Source organism: Phyllobates terribilis, unplaced genomic scaffold (assembly GCF_046119375.1).
Source record: "Phyllobates terribilis strain yellow unplaced genomic scaffold, ASM4611937v1 Scaffold_5__5_contigs__length_657084704, whole genome shotgun sequence".
Lineage (NCBI taxonomy): Eukaryota > Metazoa > Chordata > Amphibia > Anura > Dendrobatidae > Phyllobates > Phyllobates terribilis.
In genome coordinates this window covers 113,224,866-113,249,067 of record NW_027362765.1, presented here as the reverse complement: position 1 = coordinate 113,249,067, position 24,202 = coordinate 113,224,866, and the positions used below count along the sequence as shown (strand labels likewise).

Below are 24,202 nucleotides of genomic sequence, written 5' to 3'. Positions count from 1 at the left end.
TATATATATATATATACATTACAGACCAAAAGTTTGGACACACCTTCTCATTTAAACATTTTTCGATATTTTCATGACTTTGAAAATTGTACATTCACACTGAAGGCATCAAAACTATGAATTAACACATGTGGAATTATATACCTAACAAAAAAGTGTGAAACAACTGAAAATAGGTCTTATATTCTAGGTTCTTCAAAGTAGCCACCTTTTGCTTTGATGACTGCTTTGCACACTCTTGGCATTCTCCTGATGAGCTTCAAGAGGTAGACACCGGAAATGGTCTTCCAACAATCTTGAAGGAGTTCCCAGAGATGCTTAGCACTTGTTGGCCCTTTTGCCTTCACTCTGCGGTCCAGCTCACCCCCAAACCATCTCAATTGGGTTCAGGTCTGGTGACTGTGGAGGCCAGGTCATCTGGCGTCGCACCCCATCACTCTCCTTCACGGTCAAATAGCCCTTACACAGCCTGGAGGTGTGTTTGAGGTCATTGTCCTGTTGAAAAATAAATGATGGTCCAACTAAACGCAAACCAGATGGAATAGCATGCCGCTGCAAGATGCTGTGGTAGCCATGCTGGTTCAGTATGCCTTCAATTTTGAATAAATCCCCAACAGTGTTACCAGCAAAGCACCCCTACACCATCACACCTCCTCCTCCATGCTTCACGGTGGGAACCAGGCATGTAGAGTCCATCCGTTCACCTTTTCTGCGTCGCACAAAGACACGGTGGTTGGAACCAAAGATCTCAAATTTGGACTCATCAGACCAAATCACAGATTTCCACTGGTTTAATGTCCATTCCTTGTGTTCTTTAGCACAAACAAGTCTCTTCTGCTTGTTGCCTGTCCTTAGCAGTGGTTTCATAGCAGCTATTTTACCATGAAGGCCTGCTGCACAAAGTCTCCTCTTAACAGTTGTTGTAGAGATGTGTCTGATGCTAGAACTCTGTGTGGCATGGACCTGATCTCTAATCTGAGCTGCTGTTAACCTGCGATTTCTGAGGCTGGTGACTCAGATAAACTTATCCTCAGAAGCAGAGGTGACTCTTGGTCTTCCTTTCCAGGGGCGGTCCTCATGTGAGCCAGTTTCTTTGTAGCGCTTGATGGTTTTTTCAACTGCACTTGGGGACACTTTCAGAGTTTGCCCAATTTTTCGGACTGACTGACCTTCATTTCTTAAAGTAATGATTGCCACTCGTTTTTCTTTACTTAGCTGCTTTTTTCTTGCCATAATACAAATTCTAACAGTCTATTCAGTAGGACTATCAGCTGTGTATCCACCAGACTTCTGCACAACACAACTGATGGTCCCAACCCCATTTATAAGGCAAGAAATCCCACTTATTAAACCTGACAGGGCACACCTGTGAAGTGAAAACCATTTCCGGTGACTTCCTTTTAAAGCTCATCAAGAGAATGCCAAGAGTGTGCAAAGCAGTCATCAAAGCAAAAGGTGGCTACTTTGAAGAACCTAGAATATAAGACATATTTTCAGTTGTTTCACACTTTTTTGTTAAGTATATAATTCCACATGTGTTAATTCATAGTTTTGATGCCTTCAGTGTGAATGTACAATTTTCATAGTCATGAAAATACAGAAAAATCTTTAAATGAGAAGGTGTGTCCAAACTTTTGGTCTGTACTGTATATATATATAAATAAACTTTATTTATTTTCCCTTACAGGAAATCTGTCAGTAGAATCACTCCTCCAGAGCATGTAGGTCATGGAAAGTTGAATAAAATTATACCTTCAGATCTGTGATCCGATGTCTAATTCCAGAGAAATCCACATTTTTGTTAATATGTAAATCAGCTGTTAAGATCTATGGGCCGGACATAGATCTTCCTGAGAATCTGCCTCCAGAGATTATTTTAAATTAAAGTGGGCATTACCAGTGTGAGACATGTAGATCAGGAGAGCAGAGAGAGCTGGCGCTCACATGAACCCCAACCCTATTACCCCCTGCCACCTCACCAGGGCAGCGTGGAAGAGCGAGGCTAAGCGCCAGAATTGGCGCATCCTATGGATGCGCCATTTCTGGGGCGGCTGACGGCTGATGTTTCTAGCCTGGGAGGGGGCCAATATTCATGGCACCCTTCCTGGGCTATTAATATCAGCCCCCAGCTGTCTGCCTAGCCTTTGCTAGCTATTAAATAGGGGGTACCCGACGTCATTTTTTTGGGGGGGGGTCCCCCATTTTAATAGCTAGTAAAGGCTAGGTATTCAGCTGGGGGCTGATATTAGTAGTCTGGGAAGCTCCGTGGGTATTACCCACTTCCCAGGCTTCAAACATCTGCCCCAGCCGTCTGCTTAACCTCCGCTAGAGCCTAAAATTATGGGGGATCCCACGCCAATTTTTTTTTAAATAAATCCTTTATTTTAACACTAAATGACATTTGAGGAGTTAATAAAGATGCAGTCCCTAAATTATTATTTATTTTTTAATTAATTTTTCCCAAAAATTTTGACGCGGGCTTTGCCATATTTTTGTATGCCAGCCAGGTACAGCATCCAGCTTCTATGAACGCGCCATTTCCCGGGGTGGCTGCGGACTGCAATTTGCACCGGGGGGGGGGCAGAAAGCTTGGGCCTCCCTGCGCTGCAGATTCCATCCCCCAGCTGCCTAGTTGTACCTGGCTGGACACACAAATAGGGAGAAGTCCCACGTATTTTTTTTTTAATTATTTCATGAAATTCATGAAATAATAAAGAAAAAAAGGGCTTCCCTATATTGTTGTGTCCGGCCAGGTACAAATAGGCAGCTGGTGGTTGGGCGCAGCCCGTTCCTGCCTGCTGTACCTGGCTGGACACAAATATAGTGCGAAGCCCCACGTCAATTTTTTTTTAATTATTTCAGGAAATTCATGAAATAATTAAAAAAAAATTGATGTGGGGCTTCGCCCTATATTTGTGTCCAGCCAGGTACAGCAGGCAGGAACGGGCTGCGCCCAACCACCAGCTGCCTATTTGTACCTGGCCGGACACAACAATATAGGGAAGCCCTTTTTTAAAAAAATTATTTCATGAAATAATTGTAAAAAAATTGACGTGGGGCTTCGCACTATATTTGTGTCCGGCCAGGTACAGCAGGCAGCAACGGGCTGCCCCCAACCACCAGCTGCCTATTTGTACCTGCCCGGACACAACAATATAGGGAAGCCCTTTTTTTCTTAATTATTTCATGAATTTCATGAAATAATTAAAAAAAAAATACGTGGGGCTTCGCCCTATTTTTGTGTCCAGCCAGGTACAACTAGGCAGCTGGGGGCTGGAATCCGCAGCGCAGGGAGGCCCAAGCTTTCTGGGCCCCACCCGCTGCAAATTGCAGTCCGCAGCCACCCCGGAAAATGGCGCGTTCATAGAAGCGCCATCTTCTGGCGCTGTACCCAACTCATCCAGGGCCCTGGTGCGGTGGCTCACTGGGTAATAAAGGGGTTAGGGCCAGGTTGGTATTATCAGCTGGCCCTAAGCCCGAAATTCATGGGGTCACGCCAATATTAGACATGACCACCATGAATTTCTAGTAAAGTATTTAAAAAAAACACAACACCCAGAAAAAAGTCCTTTAATTGAAATAAACACACAATTCTTTATTGTTCTAAATTAAACTCTACTTACCATCACACCCATTCCAGCTGAAGCCAACGATCTCCTGCAATAAAAGAAAAATAATAAAGCAACCTCATCCTTACCTTTCCATGGTTCCCACGACAGCTTCAGCTCTGCTACATCGAGATGACAGGCTGGACCGCAGCAGAACGCTGCCATCCAGCCTGTCATCCCGCAGACACTGAGAAGCGCAGGCATGCTTGCGCTCCTCAGTGTCTCGCTGTGACGGCATAAAGATGAGCCGAGGTCATGTCCAATGAACTCGGCTCACCTCATGCACGTCACTGACAGCGTGGGAACATTCTCCTGCACTCAGCGCTTCAGCGTGAGAATTTTCCCACGCTGTCAGTGACGTGAATGAGGTGAGGTTATGTCCAATGAACTCAGCTCACCTCATGCACGTCACTGACAGCGTGGGAAAATTCTCACGCTGAAGCGCTGAGTGCAGGAGAATTCTCCCACGCTGTCAGTGAAGTGCATGAGGTGAGCTGAGTTCATTGGACATGAACTCGGCTCATCTGGATGCCGTCACAGCGAGACACTGAGGAGCGCAAGCATGCCTGCGCTTCTCAGTGTCTGCGGGATGACAGGCTGGATGGCAGCTTTCTGCTGCGGTCCAGCCTGTCATCTCGATGTAGCAGAGCTGAAGCTGTCCTGGGAACCATGGAAAGGTAAGGATGAGGTTGCTTTATTATTTTTCTTTTATTGCAGGAGATCGTTGGCTTCAGCTGGAATGGGCGTGATGGTAAGTAGAGTTTAATTTAGAACAATACAGAATTGTGTGTTTATTTCAATTAAAGGACTTTATTCTGGGTGTTTGTGTTTTTTTTTTAACTTTGACTATGGGGTTAGTAATGGGGGTGTCTTATAGACGCCTCTCCATTACTAACCTGGGCTTGATGTCAGCTGGCATTATAAGCTGACATCAACCCCAACCCTATTAGCCCACTGCCACCGCTACAGGGCAGTGGGAAGAGCGAGGCTAAGTGCCAGAATTGGCGCATCCTATGGATGCGCCATTTCTGGGGCGGCTGACGGCTGGTGTTTCTAGCCTGGGATGGGGCCAATATTCATGGCACCCTTCCTGGGCTATTAATATCAGCCCCCAGCTGTCTGCCTAGCCTTTGCTAGCTATTAAATTAGGGGGGACCCCACGTCATTTTTTTGAGGGGGTCCCCCATTTTAATAGCTAGTAAAGGCTAGGTATTCAGCTGGGGGCTGATATTAGTAGCCTGGGAAGCTCTGTGGGTATTACCCCCTTCCCAGGCTTCAAACATCTGCCCCAGCCGTCTGCTTAACCTCCGCTAGAGCCTAAAATTACGGGGAACCCCACGCCAATTTTTTTTTAAATAAATCCTTTATTTTAACACTAAATGACAAGTACAGTAATCAACACTGTCACTGTACTTCATATATATGTGACTGACATGTTTCTATCTATCTAATCTATGTATGATTCTCTATTCCTTCTATTCTAAATTGTCGGGTACAGATGCTGAATTGCCGGCCGGCTTTTTTAAAGAGACAGTGCATGAAAACACTATTATATTTTTAAATAAATCCTTTACACTAAATGACAAGTACAGTAAGCAACACTGTCACTGTACTTCATATATATGTGACTGACATGTTTCTATCTATCTAATCTATGTGTGAAGCTCTATTCTGTCTGTTATAAATTGTCGGGTACCGCTGCTGAATTGCCGGCCGGCTTTTTTAAAGAGACGGTGCATGAAAACACAATTATTTTTTTAAATAAATCCTTTACACTAAATGACAAGTACAGTAAGCAACACTGTCACTGTACTTCATATATATATGACTGACATGTTTCTATCTATCTAATCTATGTGTGATGCTCTATTCTTTCTGTTGTAAATTGTCGGGTACCGGTGTATGCCGCTGCTGAATTGCCGGCTTTTCGCGTAATACATTCTACATTATTCTTAGTTGTTTTACTTCATGTAGAATTAACCTACAAGGAAAGAAAGGGTTTATTTTCATTCCGATATTTGTGTCCCATTGACTTGCATTGGTTTCCGGTATCGGAATCGGCGATATCCGATACTTTTTGGGTATCGGTCCGATCCAATCCGATACGATATTTCCTGATATCGGAAGGTATCGCTCAACACTATCCTTAACATATTTCACAGGAAAGCACTTTCACTTTCGTTTTTGAACGTTTTATTGTGAGTCCGTAAAAGTGGCTTAATACCTCTGACCACGTTGTTGACAGCAGTGACCTGGGGGTCAGAAATGCTTCCTGGGGCGATCCTCATGCTGTCCCCATGTCATTTGAGCACTGTCACTATCGTTTTGGGCACTTGTTAGGCTTTTAAAAGACTGCCGGGGGAGCCGCCGCAAAAATGCTCGAGTCTCCCATAGACTAACATTCGGCTCGTTGTTCGGGTCGAGCACCCGAGTATCACGGCGAGCTCGGCCCGAGCTTCGAGCACCCGAGCATTTTAGTGCTCGCTCAACACTACTCTTGACCCTTCTGTTAAATTTTCTACTCTTTTGATTTCTTCTCTAATGACTTTTTTAGCCGCGATTCCTTATGTATATCGGTGGTGGTGGATATTATGCGCTGTGCCCAGGATAATTGCCTCCTTTATTGTCCAATAAATATAATTATTACAAAATGGCTTTGACACAATCTGTAAAGTTAATTGAAAATTCTGAGTTTCTACAAGACGTGTTGGAAAATTCTACCAACACATTATAACATAAGTGATAAGAATAATTATAATAACTACGACCCTCAAGGTCAATCACACAGGGGCCACTATGAACCCAAGGATCGCACATTTTAAGCAGGTCTGAAACTTGCTACAACATAATCCAATAAAATAAATATAAAAAATATTGGATTTTGTACTTTTCACTTTTTCTTTTATATAGTTTTCATAAGGTTATTACAGCAAGCCCTCCGTAGTCTGATCCTGCCGTCATCTGCCCTACATATTCTTGAAAACCTAAAGTCTCCACTTAGTAGTCTGCAACCATGGAGACTCATAGGACTGCATAGGCGCTGTATACATAAAACGGAAAAAGTTTTGTATTTTTTTCAATAGGGGGCTTTGGAATAAGGGAGAGTGCAAGGGTACATATATTCATTTGCAACCTACTATATTTATTCAGGCTGGATTATCAGATAAAGTGGATGCAGGAAATCCGAGGAAGGCTTGTGACTCCTGGTTATGACTAATTACCTGTGGCTCATGTCTCCCACCACTGCTGGGATTTTATAATATACATGGCAGAGTCCGTATAAGTGCCAGCAGTATGGATAATATATTTTCGCTTCCTTTGTATATAGAACTTTATTATGTATAAGGGAGCACTCCGTGTGTACATAACCCTCTCATTAAAATATCCAGGGCAAACAATGAGCTCCTCACCAGATTTAATGATAATTTATTGCAGGATTGACATTTTGTTCCTTGGATCAGACCTTTTCCCTGGAGAATCCTGCATGAAATTAGTGCAATAGTTAAGTCCTTTATTAAGTCTATGCAAGATAAATATAGAGCGGGTGGAAGGAGAGATATCAGGCTCGGCTCATTGTTCATTTTTTATTTATTTTAATTTAAAGGGTTCCATCTTTATTTTCCCACATCTTGACCTCCGTGTTTGGTGGGTGTCCAGGTCCTGAGACCCTGCTCTGTAGCACTCTATTCAGCAGGCAGAAGAACTGAGCTCTTACATGAGCATGCAGACAGGTCGGACTAAGGGCTTAATACATACACTTTTTTTCTTGAATGGTTTCCCTCAATACATCCCTTTTTTTGCTGAATGGTTTCCCTCAATACATACCCATTTTTTACATTTATTTTTATTATTTTTTCATCAGTGTTTCCATTACTGATCCAAATTGATTGGACCCAATACATAAAATTCTATCAGATCTTCAAGCTGTGTTCTTGGATGCAGTATTTTGTTAACAGAATGAATCAACTGAGAATCCATTAGTGAGCTCAATTACCGTATATTCCGGCGTATAAGACGACCTGGTGTATAAGACGACCCCCCTACTTTCCTGTTAAAATATAGAGTTTAGGATATATTCACCGTATAAGACTACCCCTTTTCCAACGCATACCAAACACCGGTAAAAATTAAAAAAAAAACAGATTTGAATTTAACATGGTCCTTTTTTAATTTAAATTCTTATGACATGCAGGTATATAGCAGGAAAACTGTCACTCATAAACATATTAAAATAGGGGGGACCCCACGTCATTTTTTGGGGGGGTCCCCCATTCTAATAGCTAGTAAAGGCTAGGTATTCAGCTGGGGGCTGATATTAGTAGCCTGGGAAGCTCCGTGGGTATTACCCCCTTCCCAGACTTCAAACATCTGCCCCAGCCGTCTGCTTAACCTCCGCTAGAGACTATAATGATGGGGGATCCCACGCCAATTTTCTTTTTAAAAAATCCTTTATTTTAACACTAAATGACAATTGAGGGGTTAATAAAGATGCAGTCCCTAAATTATTATTAATTTTGTAATTAATTTTTCCCAAAAATGTTGACGTGGGGCTTCGCACTATATTTGTGTCCAGCCAGGTACAGCAGGCAGGAACGGGCTGCCCCCAACCACCAGCTGCCTATTTGTACCTGGCCGGACACAACAATATAGGGAAGCCCTTTTTTTTTTTATTATTTCATGAAATAATTAAAAAAAAAAAGACGTGGGGCTTCGCCCTATTTTTGTGTCCAGCCAGGTACAACTAGGCAGCTGGGGGCTGGAATCTGCAGCGCAGGGAGACCCAAGCTTTCTGGGCCCCACCCGCTGCAAATTGCAGTCCGCAGCCACCCCAGAAAATGGCGCGTTCATTGAAGCGCCATCTTCTGGCGCTGTACCCAACTCATCCAGGGCCCTGGTGCGGTGGCTCACTGGGTAATAAAGGGGTTAGGGCCAGCTTGGCATTATCAGCTGGCCCTAAGCCTGAAATTCATGGGGTCACGCCAATATTAGACATGACCACCATGAATTTCTAGTAAAGTAATTAAAAAAAACACAACACCCAGAAAAAAGTCCTTTAATAGAAATAAACACACAATTTTTTAATGTTCTAAATTAAACCATACTTACCATCACGCCCATTCCAGCTGAAGCCAACGATCTCCTGCAATAAAAGTAAAATAATAAAGCAACCTCATCCTTACCTTCCCATGGTTCCCAGGACCGGTCCAGCTCTGCTACATCGAGATGACAGGCTGGACCGCAGCAGAATGCTGCCATCCAGCCTGTCATCCCGCAGACACTGAGAAGCGCAGGCATGCTTGTGCTCCTCAGTGTCTGACTGTGACGGCATCCAGATGAGCCGACAATGAACTCGGCTCACCTCATGCACGTCACTGACAGCGTGGGAAAATTCTCCTGCTCCCCGCATGCGCAGTAGAAGTTTCCCACGCTGTCAGTGACGGACGTCCAGGAGGTGAGCTGAGTTCATTGTCGGCTCATCTGGATGCCGTCACAGCGAGACACTGAGGAGCGCAAGCATGCCTGCGCTTCTCAGTGTCTGCGGGATGACAGGCTGGATGGCAGCGTTCTGCTGCGGTCCAGCCTGTCATCTCGATGTAGCAGAGCTGGAGCTGTCCTGGGAACCATGGAAAGGTAAGGATGAGGTTGCTTTATTATTTTATTTTTATTGCAGGAGATCGTTGGCTTCAGCTGGAATGGGCGTGATGGTAAGTATGGTTTAATTTAGAACAATAAAGAATTGTGTGTTTATTTCAATTAAAGGACTTTATTCTGGGTGTTTGTGTTTTCTTTTAACTTTGACTATGGGGTTAGTAATGGGGGTGTCTTATAGACGCCTCTCCATTACTAACCTGGGCTTGATGTCAGCTGGCATTATAAGCTGACATCAACCCCAACCCTATTACCCCCTGCCACCGCACCAGGGCAGTGTGGAAGAGCGAGGCTAAGTGCCAGAATTGGCGCATCCTATGGATGCGCCATTTCTGGGGCGGCTGACGGCTGGTGTTTCTAGCCTGGGAGGGGGCCAATATTCATGGCACCCTTCCTGGGCTACTAATATCAGCCTCCAGCTGTCTGCCTAGCCTTTGCTAGCTATTAAAATAGGGGGGACCCCACGTCATTTTTTTGGGGGGGTCCCCCATTTTAATAGCTAGTAAAGGCTAAGTATTCAGCTGGGGGCTGATATTAGTAGTCTGGGAAGCTCCGTGGGTATTACCCCCTTCCCAGGCTTCAAACATCTGCCCCAGCCGTCTGCTTAACCTCCGCTAGAGACTAAAATTAAGGGGAACCCCACGCCAATTTTTTTTTAAATAAATCCGTTATTTTAACACTAGATGACAAGTACAGTAACCAGCACTGTCACTGTACTTCATATATATGTGACTGACATGTTTCTATCTATCTAATCTATGTGTGAAGCTCTATTCTGTCTGTTATAAATTGTCGGGTACCGCTGCTGAATTGCCGGCCGGCTTTTTTAAAGGGACGGTGCATGGAAACACTAATATTTGTTTTAATAAATCCTTTACACTAAATGACAAGTACAGTAAGCAACACTGTCACTGTACTTCATATATATGTGACTGACATGTTTCTATCTATCTAATCTATGTGTGATGCTCTATTCTTTCTGTTCTAAATTGTCGGGTGCCGGCTTATGCCGCTGCTGAATTGCCGGCTTTTCATATATTGTCACAGAAGCGATGCGAACTTCACTGCTCCGGACACAGCGCAGCGCTTCTGTGACAAGTGAAAGCTGTCGGCACAGAAGCCCTGCGCTGTGTCCAGAGCTGGGAATACGCAGCGATTTGTCAGCTTCAGCACAGAAGCGCTGACTGTCTGGACCTACCGCCGCCGTATTTTAACTCCCTCCACCTTATATTAACTCCGACATGGCAGGGATACGGCCACGGCAGCTTATTAACACCCCCAGAGTATCCCCGCATGTCAATTTCTGAAAGTTCAAAAGCATTACCGGCGTATAAGACGACCCCAGACTAGACAGAAGATTTTTCAGTCTTCAAAAGTCGTCTTATACGCCGGAATATACGGTAACTTTCTTCTTCTGAGCTCCTCTCAGTCGATTTATTACCACGAGACACTTTGTGCATAAATCAGATGAGAGGAGTTCAGACGAAGGAAGACAAGGGTTATTATAAATTCTTGAGTCAGAAATAGCTCACTGATGTATTCCAGTTATCCCACTGTCCACCCAGCAGTAGACAATGCAACAAAGAGGCTATATAAGGCAAACAGTGGCAATTTTGAATGAAGCTTAGTTGCAAAAGAGATTTTAGCCAAAAACACCATGTCACTAAAGTATTTAAAGCTTCATAAGATTTTCAGGAACCCAACTATTTCAATGAATGAAGAAACCCAAGTCTCCGGTCTCGCCTGTAGAGATGAATAGATGGGGCCATTGGAAACAATCATGTGCTCACATATGGTTGTTTTCAATGTTGTCTTTCACCTTTGCAAGTTCATCCAACTCTCCATCCACGAATGGTGACTGCTCCTCATAATGATGGCAGTTCCAGAGATCATTTCTATTTAATAGGTCAAAAAAAATAAAAAAAAATCATGGACTGGAAACCTATTTTTTCACTTTAGCGCTAGTCCCTTCATTCTAGCTTACACCAAACCAGAAACCACTATGTTGACTTATCAAGGACAAGTCAAAGTCAACTCCCGACTTTGAACTAAAAAGCCATCCGAAGTGGTGATGAAACACCTTCAAGATTTCAAGACAAGTCTAGATGACAATGAGTGACCAACACTGGAGATATTATGATTTACAGTGCATTGAAAAAGTATTCATACCCTGGTAACTTTTCCACATTTTTTCACATTTCATCCACAAACTTAAATGTATTTTATTGGGATTTTATATGATATGCCAACACAAAGTAACAACTATTTGTCAAGTCACTATTGACCCTTTAACGAGACTTGCAATATGACAGGATAAGGCTGTGTGCCCACGATGCGTTTTTGAAGCGTTTCCGCAGCAGCAAAAAGACTGCAGAAACGCTTAAAAAACGCATGGTAGAAGGCCCGCCATGTTTCCCAATGATAATCCGCATGTGCTGTGCACATGCTACGGAAATTTCCGCTGTGGATTATCATTGCGGAAAAAACGCAGCACTACCAATTATTTTGCGGAAGTGCTGCGTTTTCGCCGCCATTGACTTGCATTAGAACGCGCCAATTCCGCAAGACTGCATCTGTACTTGCGTAATTGGCGCGTTCTAATGTGCGGATGGTACCCGGGTGTAGAGAAGAGGAGAGTCTCATCCACACCCAGGTACCATTAAAAAAGCTGCAAAAAAAGAATAAAATAAAAAATTAATATATACTTACCTTCTGGCGGCCCGCGGTGCGCTCCTCCTTGCTTCCCGGCACTTCACGATGGAATGAAGGACCTGCGCTGACGTCAGAGTTATGTGACGGGTCACGCGACGCTGACGTCGGCAGGTCCTTCAATCCACCGCTGCCGGCAGCCGGGACGGTGAATCAAGACTGCACGGGCCATCGGAGGGTAAGTATATATTTATTTTTTTATTTTTTTACATTCTCTCGGTCACACTATATAAATCCGTGCCGGTTGCATGGATTTATATAGTGTAACCAAGTTGTCAAGCACTTTCCAAGTGATGCTAAAATCGCTTGGAAAGCGCTTGTCAACCCGCATGCGGAAATGCATGTGAAGAACGCTTTACATCCGCATGTCCCTGGCAGGAAAACGCATGTACAATCCGCATGTACAATCCGCTTGCGTTTTTTTCTGCCAGGGAGATGCAGAAACACTCAGGAAAAAATCCTGAGCATTTCTGCATCGTGGGCACATAGCCTAAAAGCCAAACCAGAATCTCAATTTCCAGACACAGTGTTTCAGGATATTGCTCTTCGTCAGTGCAAAGTACGAGATCTGATTTGGCTAGGTGAGAGGCTCTACTGAGCCTTTTCCTCTCTGAAGAGGCAATTTGCATATTTAATTTTCTAGAGGCAAATAAGTCTCCTTACATGGGCATGCCAGGGCCGGTATGTCACTCTCCACAAGGAGAAACGTTACACCTTAGACCTCAGTCCAGAGCCTCTCACCTAGCCAAATCAGATCTTATACTTTGCACTGACGAGAGTAAATACCCCAAAACACTGTTTGCAAATTGAGATTCTGATTTGGCTTTTATCCTAAGTCATATTGCAAGACTCGTTAAACGGTCAATAGTGACTTGTAGGATTGCTACTTCCAACAGGTGGCAGAGTTTTAGTCCTCTTCCTCTCTAAAGAGGCAATTTGGATATTTAACTTCCCGAAGGAGCATTGCACAGCAAGTAATTCCTTACATTGGCATTTCAGGGCCGGTATGTCACTTTCCACAAGGAGAAACGTTACTCTTTTTACCACGTCTAGAGGTGACATTTTTGCCCATTATTCTTTACAAACCAGCTCTAGCTCAGTGAGATTGAATGAAAGCATCCGTGAACAGCAATTTTCAAGTTTTGCTAAAGATTCTCAATGTGATTTAGCTCTTGACTATGACTGGGCCATTCACACACATGAATTTGCTTTTATCTAAACCACCCATTGTAGCTCTGGCAGTATATTTAGATCTATTGTCCTGCTGGAAGGTGAATCTACGCCCCAGTCTTAAGTCTTTTGCAGCCTCTAACAGGTTTTCTTCCAGGATTGCCCTGTATTAAGCTTCATCCATCTTCCTATCAACTCTGAGCAGCTTCCCTGTCCCTATTGAAGAAAAGCATCCCCACAGCATGATGGTGCCACCACCAACCACCATGTGTGATGGTGGGGATGGTGTTGCAGGGTGATGTGCAGTGTTAGTTTTCTGCCACACATGGTGTTTTGAATTTAGCCAAAAAATGTTTTACTTTGGTTTCATTTGACCAGTGCACCGTCTTCCACATTCTGGTTGTGTCTCCTACATAGAATTTTGCAAACTGCAAACTGGACTTTTTTTGGTTTGCTTTAAAAAATGGCTTTCTTCTTTCCACACTTCCATGCAGCCCAGGTTTGTGAAGTATATGATTAATTGTTGTCTTGTGGACAGATTCTGCCACCTGAGCTGTGGATCTCTGCAACTCATCCAGAATGTCCATGGGCCTCTTGGCTGATTCTTTAATTAGTGCTTTCCTTGCTTGGGATGTCAATTTAGGTGGATGGCCATGTCTTGGTAAATTTCCAGTTGTACCATAACCCTTCCATTTTTGGATGATCGATTGAACAGTACTCCGTGAGATGTTCAGAGTTTGGGCTATTTTTTTTTATAACTTATCCCTGCTTTACTCTTCTCCAAAACTGTATCCTTCACCTGTCTGATGTGTTCCTTGGTTTTCATGATACTGTTTGATCTCTAATGTTCTCAAACAAACCTCAGAGGCCTTCACAGAACAGCTGTAGTTATACTGAGAATAAATTACACACAGGTGGCCTCAATTTACTAATTATGTGACTTCTGGAGGCAATTGGTCACTCAGGATGTTATTTAGGGGTATCAGACTACAGGGGGCTGAATACTAATACATGTTACAATTTTCAGATTTATATTTTTACAGTATTTAGAAAACCAAATATCATTTCCTTTACACTTCACAAACACTTGCTACATTGTGCTGGTATATCACATAAAATCCCAATAAAATACATTTAAGTTTGCGGTTGTAACGTGAAAAAATGTGAAAAAGATGACAGGATATGAATATTTTTCAAGGCACTGTAGATGAGTGAAATCCTTAAAAATCTAATATCGTTTTTGACCCCCTAAACCACCACCAGTATTTTCAAATTCTGCCGTGCAATTCCCAAAGTTTTCCTTAATAGCCAACTTTGATGTGTCATTTTTGCAGAAAATTATACTGTATTTTATGACAAAGTGTCCTGACTGCTAATCAGTTGCATCCAGTCAAGTCAAGGAGATGCTGCCAAGTATGTCCTGTAATGACAATCCCTGTCCTCAGGGTCATCAGTCAAGGGATGTATATGGAGGAAATAAGGTGCGGACAGTCTAACTTTACTAGGTAGAGTCTCTACTTTCTTGAGCTGAGTAACATGTGGCCCAACTGGAAATTCTGTTTTATTTTCTGCACAATCAAAAAATTGGGCTTCTAAGGACACCAAGGAGAAATGATGGTTGTCGGACAAAAATGTCAGACTTTTTCTCTCTATAGTGTATTGTTACATTGAGCTACATTTTGTGAAAGTCACAGAATTCGATTGACTGATGTGACCACTGAAATGTATTTTTGATGTTTTTTCTTCATATAATTGGTGCTTCTTCTTCTTCAGGTTAATCTGATGCTTAACGGGAAGCCGGTCATATCAGCTTTTGCTGGGGACAAAGATGTCACTCGTGAGGCAGCCACCAATGGAGTTCTCCTGTATTTGGATAAAGAGGACAAAGTTTACTTAAAACTAGAGAAAGGCAACTTGGTTGGGGGTTGGCAGTACTCCACCTTCTCTGGCTTCTTGGTGTTCCCTCTGTGAAGTGTGTGACAATCACTCTGGTGCTGGAGACTGGACAATTCCTTCACCTATGTAATTCGAAGATCATTCTTTCATCGATGGATTAGTGTCTCTCGATTGACTTCTCATGGTGGAATTTGGAGTCGAATTCTAAAAACATTTCAAAGAAAATTTATTGTGTGTTTGCAGTATATCTGGAGTCCATCAGACAATGAATATATATGCCTAATGTTACAATTCTAAAGCTGCCTGCAACTTATATTTAATGAAATAAATTTTTTCTTTGCCTAAAAGGGGAAAAAAACATCATGGGCTGATGCGATGAGGACAATGGAGGTCAATTTAGTTCTTTTTTTTGTTGCAGACTATAATGGCGAACAGTCCTATCACTAAAAAAAAGTCTAAAAGTCTTAAATTATTTTACCATTGTTGTAAACTAAATGGACGATCAAAAACTGACGTTTTGATGTAATCTTGTGAATGTGAAAAGCTAACCAAGTGGTTTGAAGGTAAAGGGGAAGTATCAATGGTTGTTGAGGTTTTTTTTCTCTTAAAGGAAATTTTTGGACTTGCCTTTCACATAGTATTTCTGTTTGTTACTTATTTTCCCACTATGTGCCCTGTATTGACTGTTGCAGTATGGTACCTACATTGTGGCAGCATCAGGCCATCTCAATCCGCATTGGTCCCCTGCTGAGAATGGGCTCAGTGTATTATTATGTGGTTTTCATTTAAGTGAATGGCTTTATCAGAAAAATGACCCAAAATTTGGACGTTAGATATTCATAACTAGTTGGTGACCACCATAATTACAGGGTATTCCCACCTTTGTAATATTCTTTTTATTTGCTGCAATACACCAAAATTTAAATATGAGCTGACTTTGCAGTTTTTCAAATAGTTTTACTTATTAAACTTATGCCATTTTGTGTATACAGCTCATATGCAAAATTGTCTCTTTGGGTCCAGGTTGCAATTAAACCATGTATTTAGTCTGATACTGTAGTGAAATATCTTGCTAGCTTCTTCCTAAACACTGTAGAGGCCTCTGTGATTAGTGCATGTCAGTATTATTCACACACAGCTTGTTATACATCGTCAAGGAAAATTCTAATTTGCCTTTTTGCACAGAAAAGTCAGTGTGAAGTCAAGAGAAGAGACAGAAATAATGACTAGAGCATTGAGAAAAATAAGCGGCAGGGGACAGTTTTTCAAGAACTGCAATTGATCTTTGAACTTGCTGATCCACAAACAGCTTATCAGAGAAAGTTCTTAACTCACAGGTCCCCAAGCAATATGTCAGAGAAAGGTCTGAACTTACATATCTACAAGTCACTTGTCAGAAAAAGCTCTGAACTTGCAGAGCCACAAACTGCTTGTCAGTGAAAGCTCTGAATTTACGAATCCACAAGCAGTATGTTAGAGAAAGCTCTGAACTTGCAGCTCCACAAACTGCATGTCAGAGCAAGCTCTGAACTTGATAATCCACAAGCAGTATGTCATAGAAAGATGTGAACGTGCAGCTCCAAAAGCCACATGTTAGACAAAGCTCTGAACTTGCAGCTCCTAAAGCAGCATGTCAGAAAAAGCTCTTAACTTGTAGCTCCAAAAGCGGCATGTTGGACAAAGCTCTGAACTTGCAGCTCCACAAGATATATGTTAGAGAAAACTCTGAACTTGCAGTTCGAAAAGCAGCATGTAAGAAAAAGCTCTTAACTTGCAGCTCCAAAAGCATCATGTCCGAGAAAGCTCTAAACTTGCAGCTCCACAAGCCGCTTGTCAGAGAAAGCTCTGAACTTGCAACTCCACTAGCCGCTTCTCAGAGAAAGTTCTAAATTTGCTAATCCACAAGCAGTATGTAAGAGAAAGCTCTGATTTTGCTAATCCACAAGCAGTATGTCAGAGAAATCTCTGAACTTGCAGCTCCATACACTGCATGTAAGAGAAAGCTCTGATCTTGCTAATCCACAAACCACTTATCAGAGAAAGCTCTGAACTTGCAGCTCCACAAGCCACTTCGCAAAGAAAGCTCTGAACTTGCAGCTCCACAAACTACACATCAGAGAAAGCTCTGATTTTGCAATTCCACAAGCCACTTGTCAGAGAAAGCTCTGAACTTGCTAATCCACAAGCAGCATGTCATAGAAAACTCTGAACTTGCAGGTCCTCAAGCAGCATGTCAGAGAAAACAATCCTAGAAAATATAAAAAACAAAACTGAAGTCAGCCACCAATAGAGGTGTTTGCACCTCTCCAGATATACAGAATGTTTTCAAAAACTATAAAGGTGCACATACTATTTAAGTCCATCTTCTCATATGGACTTTATATACTATCTCTCCTATTTACAAGCCTTGGAAAAATAATAATAAATATTACGGTGAGTCAAAGGAAGAAAAAAAAAGAAATAATATTTCCTCTTTAATCACCCTACCACTTTTTTAGTATAATAAAAAAACATAAGTTTAAAAAGTTTTAGTAAGGTGTTAATAAGCAGCATGCTCCAACAATAAAGCAAATAGCTCATAACAATGACAAGAAAATGCTTACCCAACATTCAAGTCATTCATCTTGTCGAGCTCTGCAAAAAGCAGCCTTGCCCTGCAGGACGGCTCAATCTTACTGCTCAAGTTTAATTAGCATGATTGATCATATGCACTTTATTAGAAACCTGGGGATATTTTTTCTACCAACGGAATCACTTTTATCAGCCCGGGAAGAGATCCTCTTTTATTTATTTATTTATTTTAATTTAATATTGTATCTCATGATTTATAGATTGCACATAACTTATCAGTTGATGCCTTAAAAATGATGAAATGATATAGTAAATGGTGGAAAAAAAAACAAAACAAAAAAGAAAGTATGAAAATATTCTCCATAAGTCGTAGAGACATTAGTCAGTAGTGAGTCTATTTGTAGAGTAGAAGTCAATAGATATATGGTTACTTCTCAGTGTCACAATGATATATAATAAAAGTTCATCTGTTACAGAAATTTTGACCTTTGAGTTTTGAAAAAAATAAATAAAAAATGGACCCGGGTGGTATAATAATTGTAGTTTAAAGACAAAGTCGTCTGATGGTTAACAGGAAAAGGGTGATTGGTCCAAGCTAAGTTTCAGAAATATCAAAGTATTTTCAGCCAGAAAAGGAAACATTAAATTTAAAAAAGTTGGATATTTTTGGAGATGTTTTCCCCTAAATCAATGGCTTCAATCAATATTTTTGATACATTCAATCAACACAAGAATACTGTCACATCCATGTAGCATATTCTGTTTGGACATTTAGTTTGGTCAAATAAATGTGTTACTGTTTCTACCAAGAGATAGGGTGTTTATTGTGGTCATCATATTTGGGGTATAACTTTAATAACATCGAATACATAACATGACTCTAACACGCTTAATTGCATTTTTTTCTTACCTAAATATATTTTAATTGGGTTTCATTAATTATTTTGCCTTCTACAGTGGGTACGGAAAGTATTCAGACCCCTTTAAAGTTTTCACTCTTTGTTTCATTGCAGCCATTTGGTAAATTCTAAAAAGTTCATTTTTTTCTCATTAAAGTACACTCTGCACCCCATGTTAACTGAAAGAAAACAGAAATGTAGATATTTTCGCAAATTTATTAAAAAAGAAAAACTGAAATATCACATGATCATTAGTGATGGTCGAGCACTAAAATGCTTGGGTACACGTTGCTCGGGTCGACCACATTGGAGTATTCGGGTGCTCGACCTGAGCAACGAGCCCAATGTAAGTCTATGGCAAACTCGAGAATTTTTCAGGCAGCTCCCTCCGGCAGTCTGCAGAGGGCCTACAAATTGCCCAAATCGATGGAGACAGTGCTTAAATGACATGGGAACAGCATGGGGAAGACCCCTGGAAGCATTTCTGACTCCCAGATCACTGCTGTCAACAATGTTGCCAGAGTATTACGCCACTTTTATGGACTCACAATAAAACATACGAAAACAAAATCAAAATGGATTTTCCTGGGAAATATGTTAAGGAACATCCTTTCCAGGGTAATGACTTGTATATAAGGCAAAATAAATAACCAAAAACAAAAATACTCCTCCACACCTTGGGCTATGTTCACACATAGCGCTTTTGATGCGTTTTTGCACTTTTGCATTGCTTTCAACCATGACAAATGCATTCATCAGGAAATGTCATTTTAACATTTTACAATCTTATCTGGCCATGTGGTGTGTGACACATCATCAGACACATGCATACAGTGCTGAAAAGACATGGGAACAGCATGGAGAAGACCCCTGGAAGCATCTCTGACTCCCAGGTCACTGCCTAAAAGTGTGCCCATCATAAGTGATCCTTGGCGCATGAGAAGATGCCTCCTGCCATGCACCTGTCGTTGCAGACTTGCAACAATCATCGTCCACGTCTTATCCTAGTGCAGCGTTCAGTTGTTCCTACCCCATTCCTTGGAATGCAAGCGCAAGTATGCAGCCAGCCACCCACCCACCCATAGGCTGCAATACTATACTGCCAAATTTTTGACAGCTGCTTTCACTTGAAATGTAGCCTTTTAGGCTCATGGAGGTGGAAGCTATCCACAACCTTATGGCGGCGGCGACCGGGTATCCATACTTGGTTCCCAGTCACCACTATTTGTCCCGGTGTCATCTCTGCCTTCCACAAGCACGGGTGCTACAACATTACCTGTGCCCTCCTCAGTGCACTTACTGGGAAGGACCGCCTAACCACAAACCCGTGGTCAAGTGAATGTGGCCAGTGGGCAGAGAGTTGTATTTCACCACAGCCATATTTTTTAACTGGGTTAAAGGACTGACTTTTGGGAAACCGCATCTACTCCAGCTGTCATTTCTCCCAGGATGTCCTCTAAAGCTGCTTGCACTTGAAATGTGGCCTTTTAGGCTCGTGGAGGTGGAAGCTGTCCACAACCTTATGCCGACGGCGGCCGGGTGTCCATACTCGGTCCCCAGCCGCCACTATTTCTCCCGGTATCGTCTCCGCCCTTCACAAGCAAGGGTCCCTGAACATTACTGCTGGTACTTTTCTGTGGGAAGCTGCTTGCCTCCTACCAGCCTGGAATATTTCCAGTAAACTATGGTACGACACCATGGTATTAGCGCTGCCCCCAGAACCAGTAGCGAAGCCATCCCCAATTTTTTTCTCAGGAATTCTATTTGGTAGACTACCCAAGTGGCTACCCAAATACATTAGTTTCTCACAAAAGAGCTGAAGATAGAGTGGCAATAGGTGCAAGTTTCTCCAGCCTGTTATATATCACAGGGTGAACGGCAGCACATTGGCTCAGTACTTAGCACTGAAGCCTCGCAGCACTGGGATCCTGGGTTCAAATTCCAGCAAGGACAACATCTGCAAGGATTTTATATGTTCTCCTCGTGTTTGTGTGGGTTTCCACCTCAGTAAAAAAAGAGCCATAGATTGTCCGGGAACCTTCCCACATACTTTTCTTAGCCAGGACTGCTTCTAGGCAGGGTTGGACAGTCCCACCAGAGAATACTCTAGTGTGCCCTGGCTTCTCCATCAGGAGAGTTCATGATAGCGATAACTTTGCAGCAGCTATGGGGCTCTTGAGCGGGGGAGAAAGGTGAGCCCTCAGAATCAAATTCTCTGGTGGGCACAAAGTGTTTTCAGTTTGAAACTGCTTCTCAGTGGGAGTTGTATTTCACCACAGCCATATTCTTTAGCTCGGTGATAGGGCTGGCATAGAGGGAAACCGTATCTACTCCGGCTGTCATTTCTCTGTCACCAGGTTCCGCCCATTGTCACACACGACCATGCCTGGCTATATGTTCAGCGGTGAGAGCTATAGATCAAGCTGCTGTGTTGTGCTTTCAACAACTCTGCAGCGCTGGGCGGTTTGTCACCTAAGCATTAAGCATCTTCAGCACAGCCTGTTGCCGCTTGGCCAAGGCAGTGCTGCAGTGCTTTCAGCTTGTGACTGATGTGGTCATTTCGGAGATGGAGGAGGAGGTGCAGGAGCTGAACAATGTGATTACATTGAGGTTACATTGGCGACTCTGTTTTTTATACTAAATAAAGACCCTACTGTTTTTTTTTACGTTATTTTTTAAGACAAATGCATTCACCGGGAAATGTCATTTTAACATTTTACAACCTTAACTGGCCATGTGGTGTGTGACACATCATCAGACACATCCTGTTTCATTTATTATGGAGAGACTCTGAAAGTCATAAAGCCTATTTTTATAGTGTCATCAGGCGGCCCATTAGTATTCTTAAAGAGCCAGCAGTCGGCCCTCGTTATTGTTAGAGAGCCATCAACTGGCTATGCTTTGTTGTTACCATTATTAACGAGTGAGTCTCCTATACTGTTATTGAGTATGCAGTCACTGCAAGGGCTGCCAAAATTTGGACGCAACCCAATGAAGAGACATAGAGGAGGGTCTCATTAATAAAAAGTTCCCATTATAAAGGAGCGACTCTCCTATAGTGGTAATACCCATGCTGTGACTGCAAGGGCTGCCAAAATTTGGGAAAAACCCCACTAACAATTTAAAGATACATAGAGCAAGGCCACAGTAATGACGTTTCCATTACAAAGGAGCAGGTGTGCTATACAGTTATAGGGTATGCAGTGAGTCCAACGGCTGACAAAATTTAGGAAAAACCCCACTAACAATTTAAAGACATATAGAGCAGGGCTACAGTAACGACAGACTCCCATTAGAAAGGAGAGAGTCTCCCATAATGTTTGCCTATGCAGTGAAGCAACGGCTGCCAAAAATTTGGAGGAACTCCAATGCTCCTTGCAAGAGATGTAAAGGTTGGAGAGCCTCATAAAAACAATGTTCCCATTATTAGGAAGTGGGTCTCCCATAGTGTTTGCCTATGCAGTGGATTCATAAGCTGCCAAAAATTTGGAGCCACTCCAATTCCCCTTGGATGAGACGAAGAGGTCGGAGAGCCTCCTAAAAACAGTGTTCCCATTATTAGTAAGTGGATCTCCCATAGTGTTTGCCTATGCAGTGAATGCAAGGGCTGCCAAAAATTGTGAGACACTCCAATGCCCCTTGGAAGAGACGTGGAGGAGGGCCTCATAAAAAATGTTCCCATTAGAAAGTAGCGGGTCTCCTATACTTGCAATGCCCATGCACTAAGTGTATGGGCTGACAAAAATTTACCTCTGGGGGGTATACATGAACATACTGTATAAAAAAATTTTTTAAGGGCATCATAAACACCCTTTAAAAAAATTATGTATTGCATCATGGACCACAGTCACCCTGGTAATATGGTGGTGGAAGATGAGGAGAAGGAGGAGGACAAGTGCAAATAGCCAAAAGCAGGAAGCGTAAACCCATGTCTGGGTGTGAAAAGGTGCATGGGAATACACCTCCCAAAAAAAGACACTGGATTTGAGTTTATGTTACGCTGCTATCATTCGGTGGTGTTGAGAAGTCTGGCCCAATCCAGCCCTTGTTCATTTTTATAAATGTCAGCCTGTCAGCATTTTCAGTTGACAGGCGGCACTGAAAACCCGCTCTGATAAAACACTGGCGGCAGGGCAGGCCAGGACCTCCAAGGCATAGAGAGCCAGTTCATTCCGCTTATTCAGCTTGGATACCCAATAATTATAAGGCACAGAGGAACCACGGAGGACGTTGGTATGGTTGGCAAGGTACTCCCTCAGCATCTTCCCAAACTTTGCACTCCTTGTGAGAGTACCCGCACCTCAGGGGATGTGCGATGGGAAGAGCTGAGAAAATTCTCCCAGAACTTTGACAGTGTTCCCCTGCCTCTGCTGGATTGGAGTTGTGTCTCTCTCGCCTGTAGTCCTTGGTTGTCCTCTGCCGCCAACGTTTTCAGATGGGAATTTTTTTAATAGAAGGCCCTTGTTAAGGAACTGGTACTGCCCCATTTTTGTAGACCTGTCCGCCTCAGGAATAAGAGATATAAAGTTCTCCTTGTAGCGTCGGTCTAGAATTGTCACCAACCAGTAATGACTGTCACCCAAAATTTTGAGAACGCGAGGGTCATGGGAAAGGCAGTGTAACATAAACTCAGCCATGCGTGCCAGACTTCTAACAGGCAAGACTTCCGTGTCCTCTCCAAGAGGATGACTGACCATGCTCTCCTCCTCCTCCTATCTGTCCTCAGGCCATTCACGCTGAACATACGGTATGACAGTTGTGCAGTTAGTACCGTCTATAGCGCATGAAACTAGCTCCTATTCTTCCTCCTCCTCTTCATCATTGTCACTTAATCCACGTTGGGATGAGATGAAGCTGGGCTGTGTGTAATCACCCTGTATGGTTCCTTGCTCCATCTCATCGTGCTCCGCCTGCAATGCATACTCTTTGATTGTAAGCAGAGAGCGTTTCAGAAGACAGAGAAGCGGGATGGTGATGCTAATTATGGCGTCATCGTCGCTCACCATCTTTGTGGAGTCCTCAAAGTTTTAGAGGATGGTACATATATCTTACACCCATGTCCACTCCTGAGGTCTTATGTGTGAAGTCTGAACTGAATACCGACGGCCTTGTTGATGCTGGTACTCAACAACTGCCCTCTTCTGCTCACAAATCCTTCCCAACATCTGCAGTTTAGAGTTCCAACACGTGGGGACATCACACACCAGTCTGTGAGCCGGAAGCTGCAAACGCTGCTGAAACACAACAAGAGCAGCGGAAGCTGTAGGTGACTTTCTAAAATGGGCACACAGGCAGCGTACTTTAACAAGCAGATCTGGCAGCTCTGGGTAGGATTTGAGAAACCGCTGAACCACAAGGTTAAGCACATGGGCCAGGCATGGTACGTGTGTGAGCTTGCCTCGCCTCAGAGCCGCCACCAGGTTCCCGCCATTGTCACACATGACCACGCCTGGCTGTAGGTTCAGTGGTGTCAGCCAGAGATATGCCTGCTCTTTCAGAGCTGTCTACAGCTCTTCAGCGTTGTGTGGCTTGTCACCTAAGCATATTAGCTTCAGCACAGCCTGTTGCTGCTTGGTCGAGGCAGTGCTGCAGTGCTTCCACAAGCACTTGTCCACGTGTCCGTGGTTAGGTGGACTTTCCCAGTAACTGCGTTGTTGAGGGCATGGCTAATGTTTTGGGACATGTGATTGTGTAATGCGG

At 43.0% G+C, this 24,202-nt stretch overlaps 1 protein-coding gene across 1 annotated transcript in view; it reads left to right on the top strand.

Moving 5' to 3' along the window:
• Positions 1-18,412, top strand: part of CBLN4 (cerebellin 4 precursor) — a 37,174-nt gene extending 18,762 nt beyond the window's left edge. Inside the window, exon 3 of the mRNA XM_073682762.1 lies at positions 14,910-18,412. Within this exon, the coding sequence (XP_073538863.1) occupies positions 14,910-15,107 (198 nt within the window). The 3' untranslated portion in view covers positions 15,108-18,412. The remainder of the gene's footprint in view (positions 1-14,909) is intronic.
• The last annotated feature ends 5,790 nt before the right edge of the window (positions 18,413-24,202 follow it).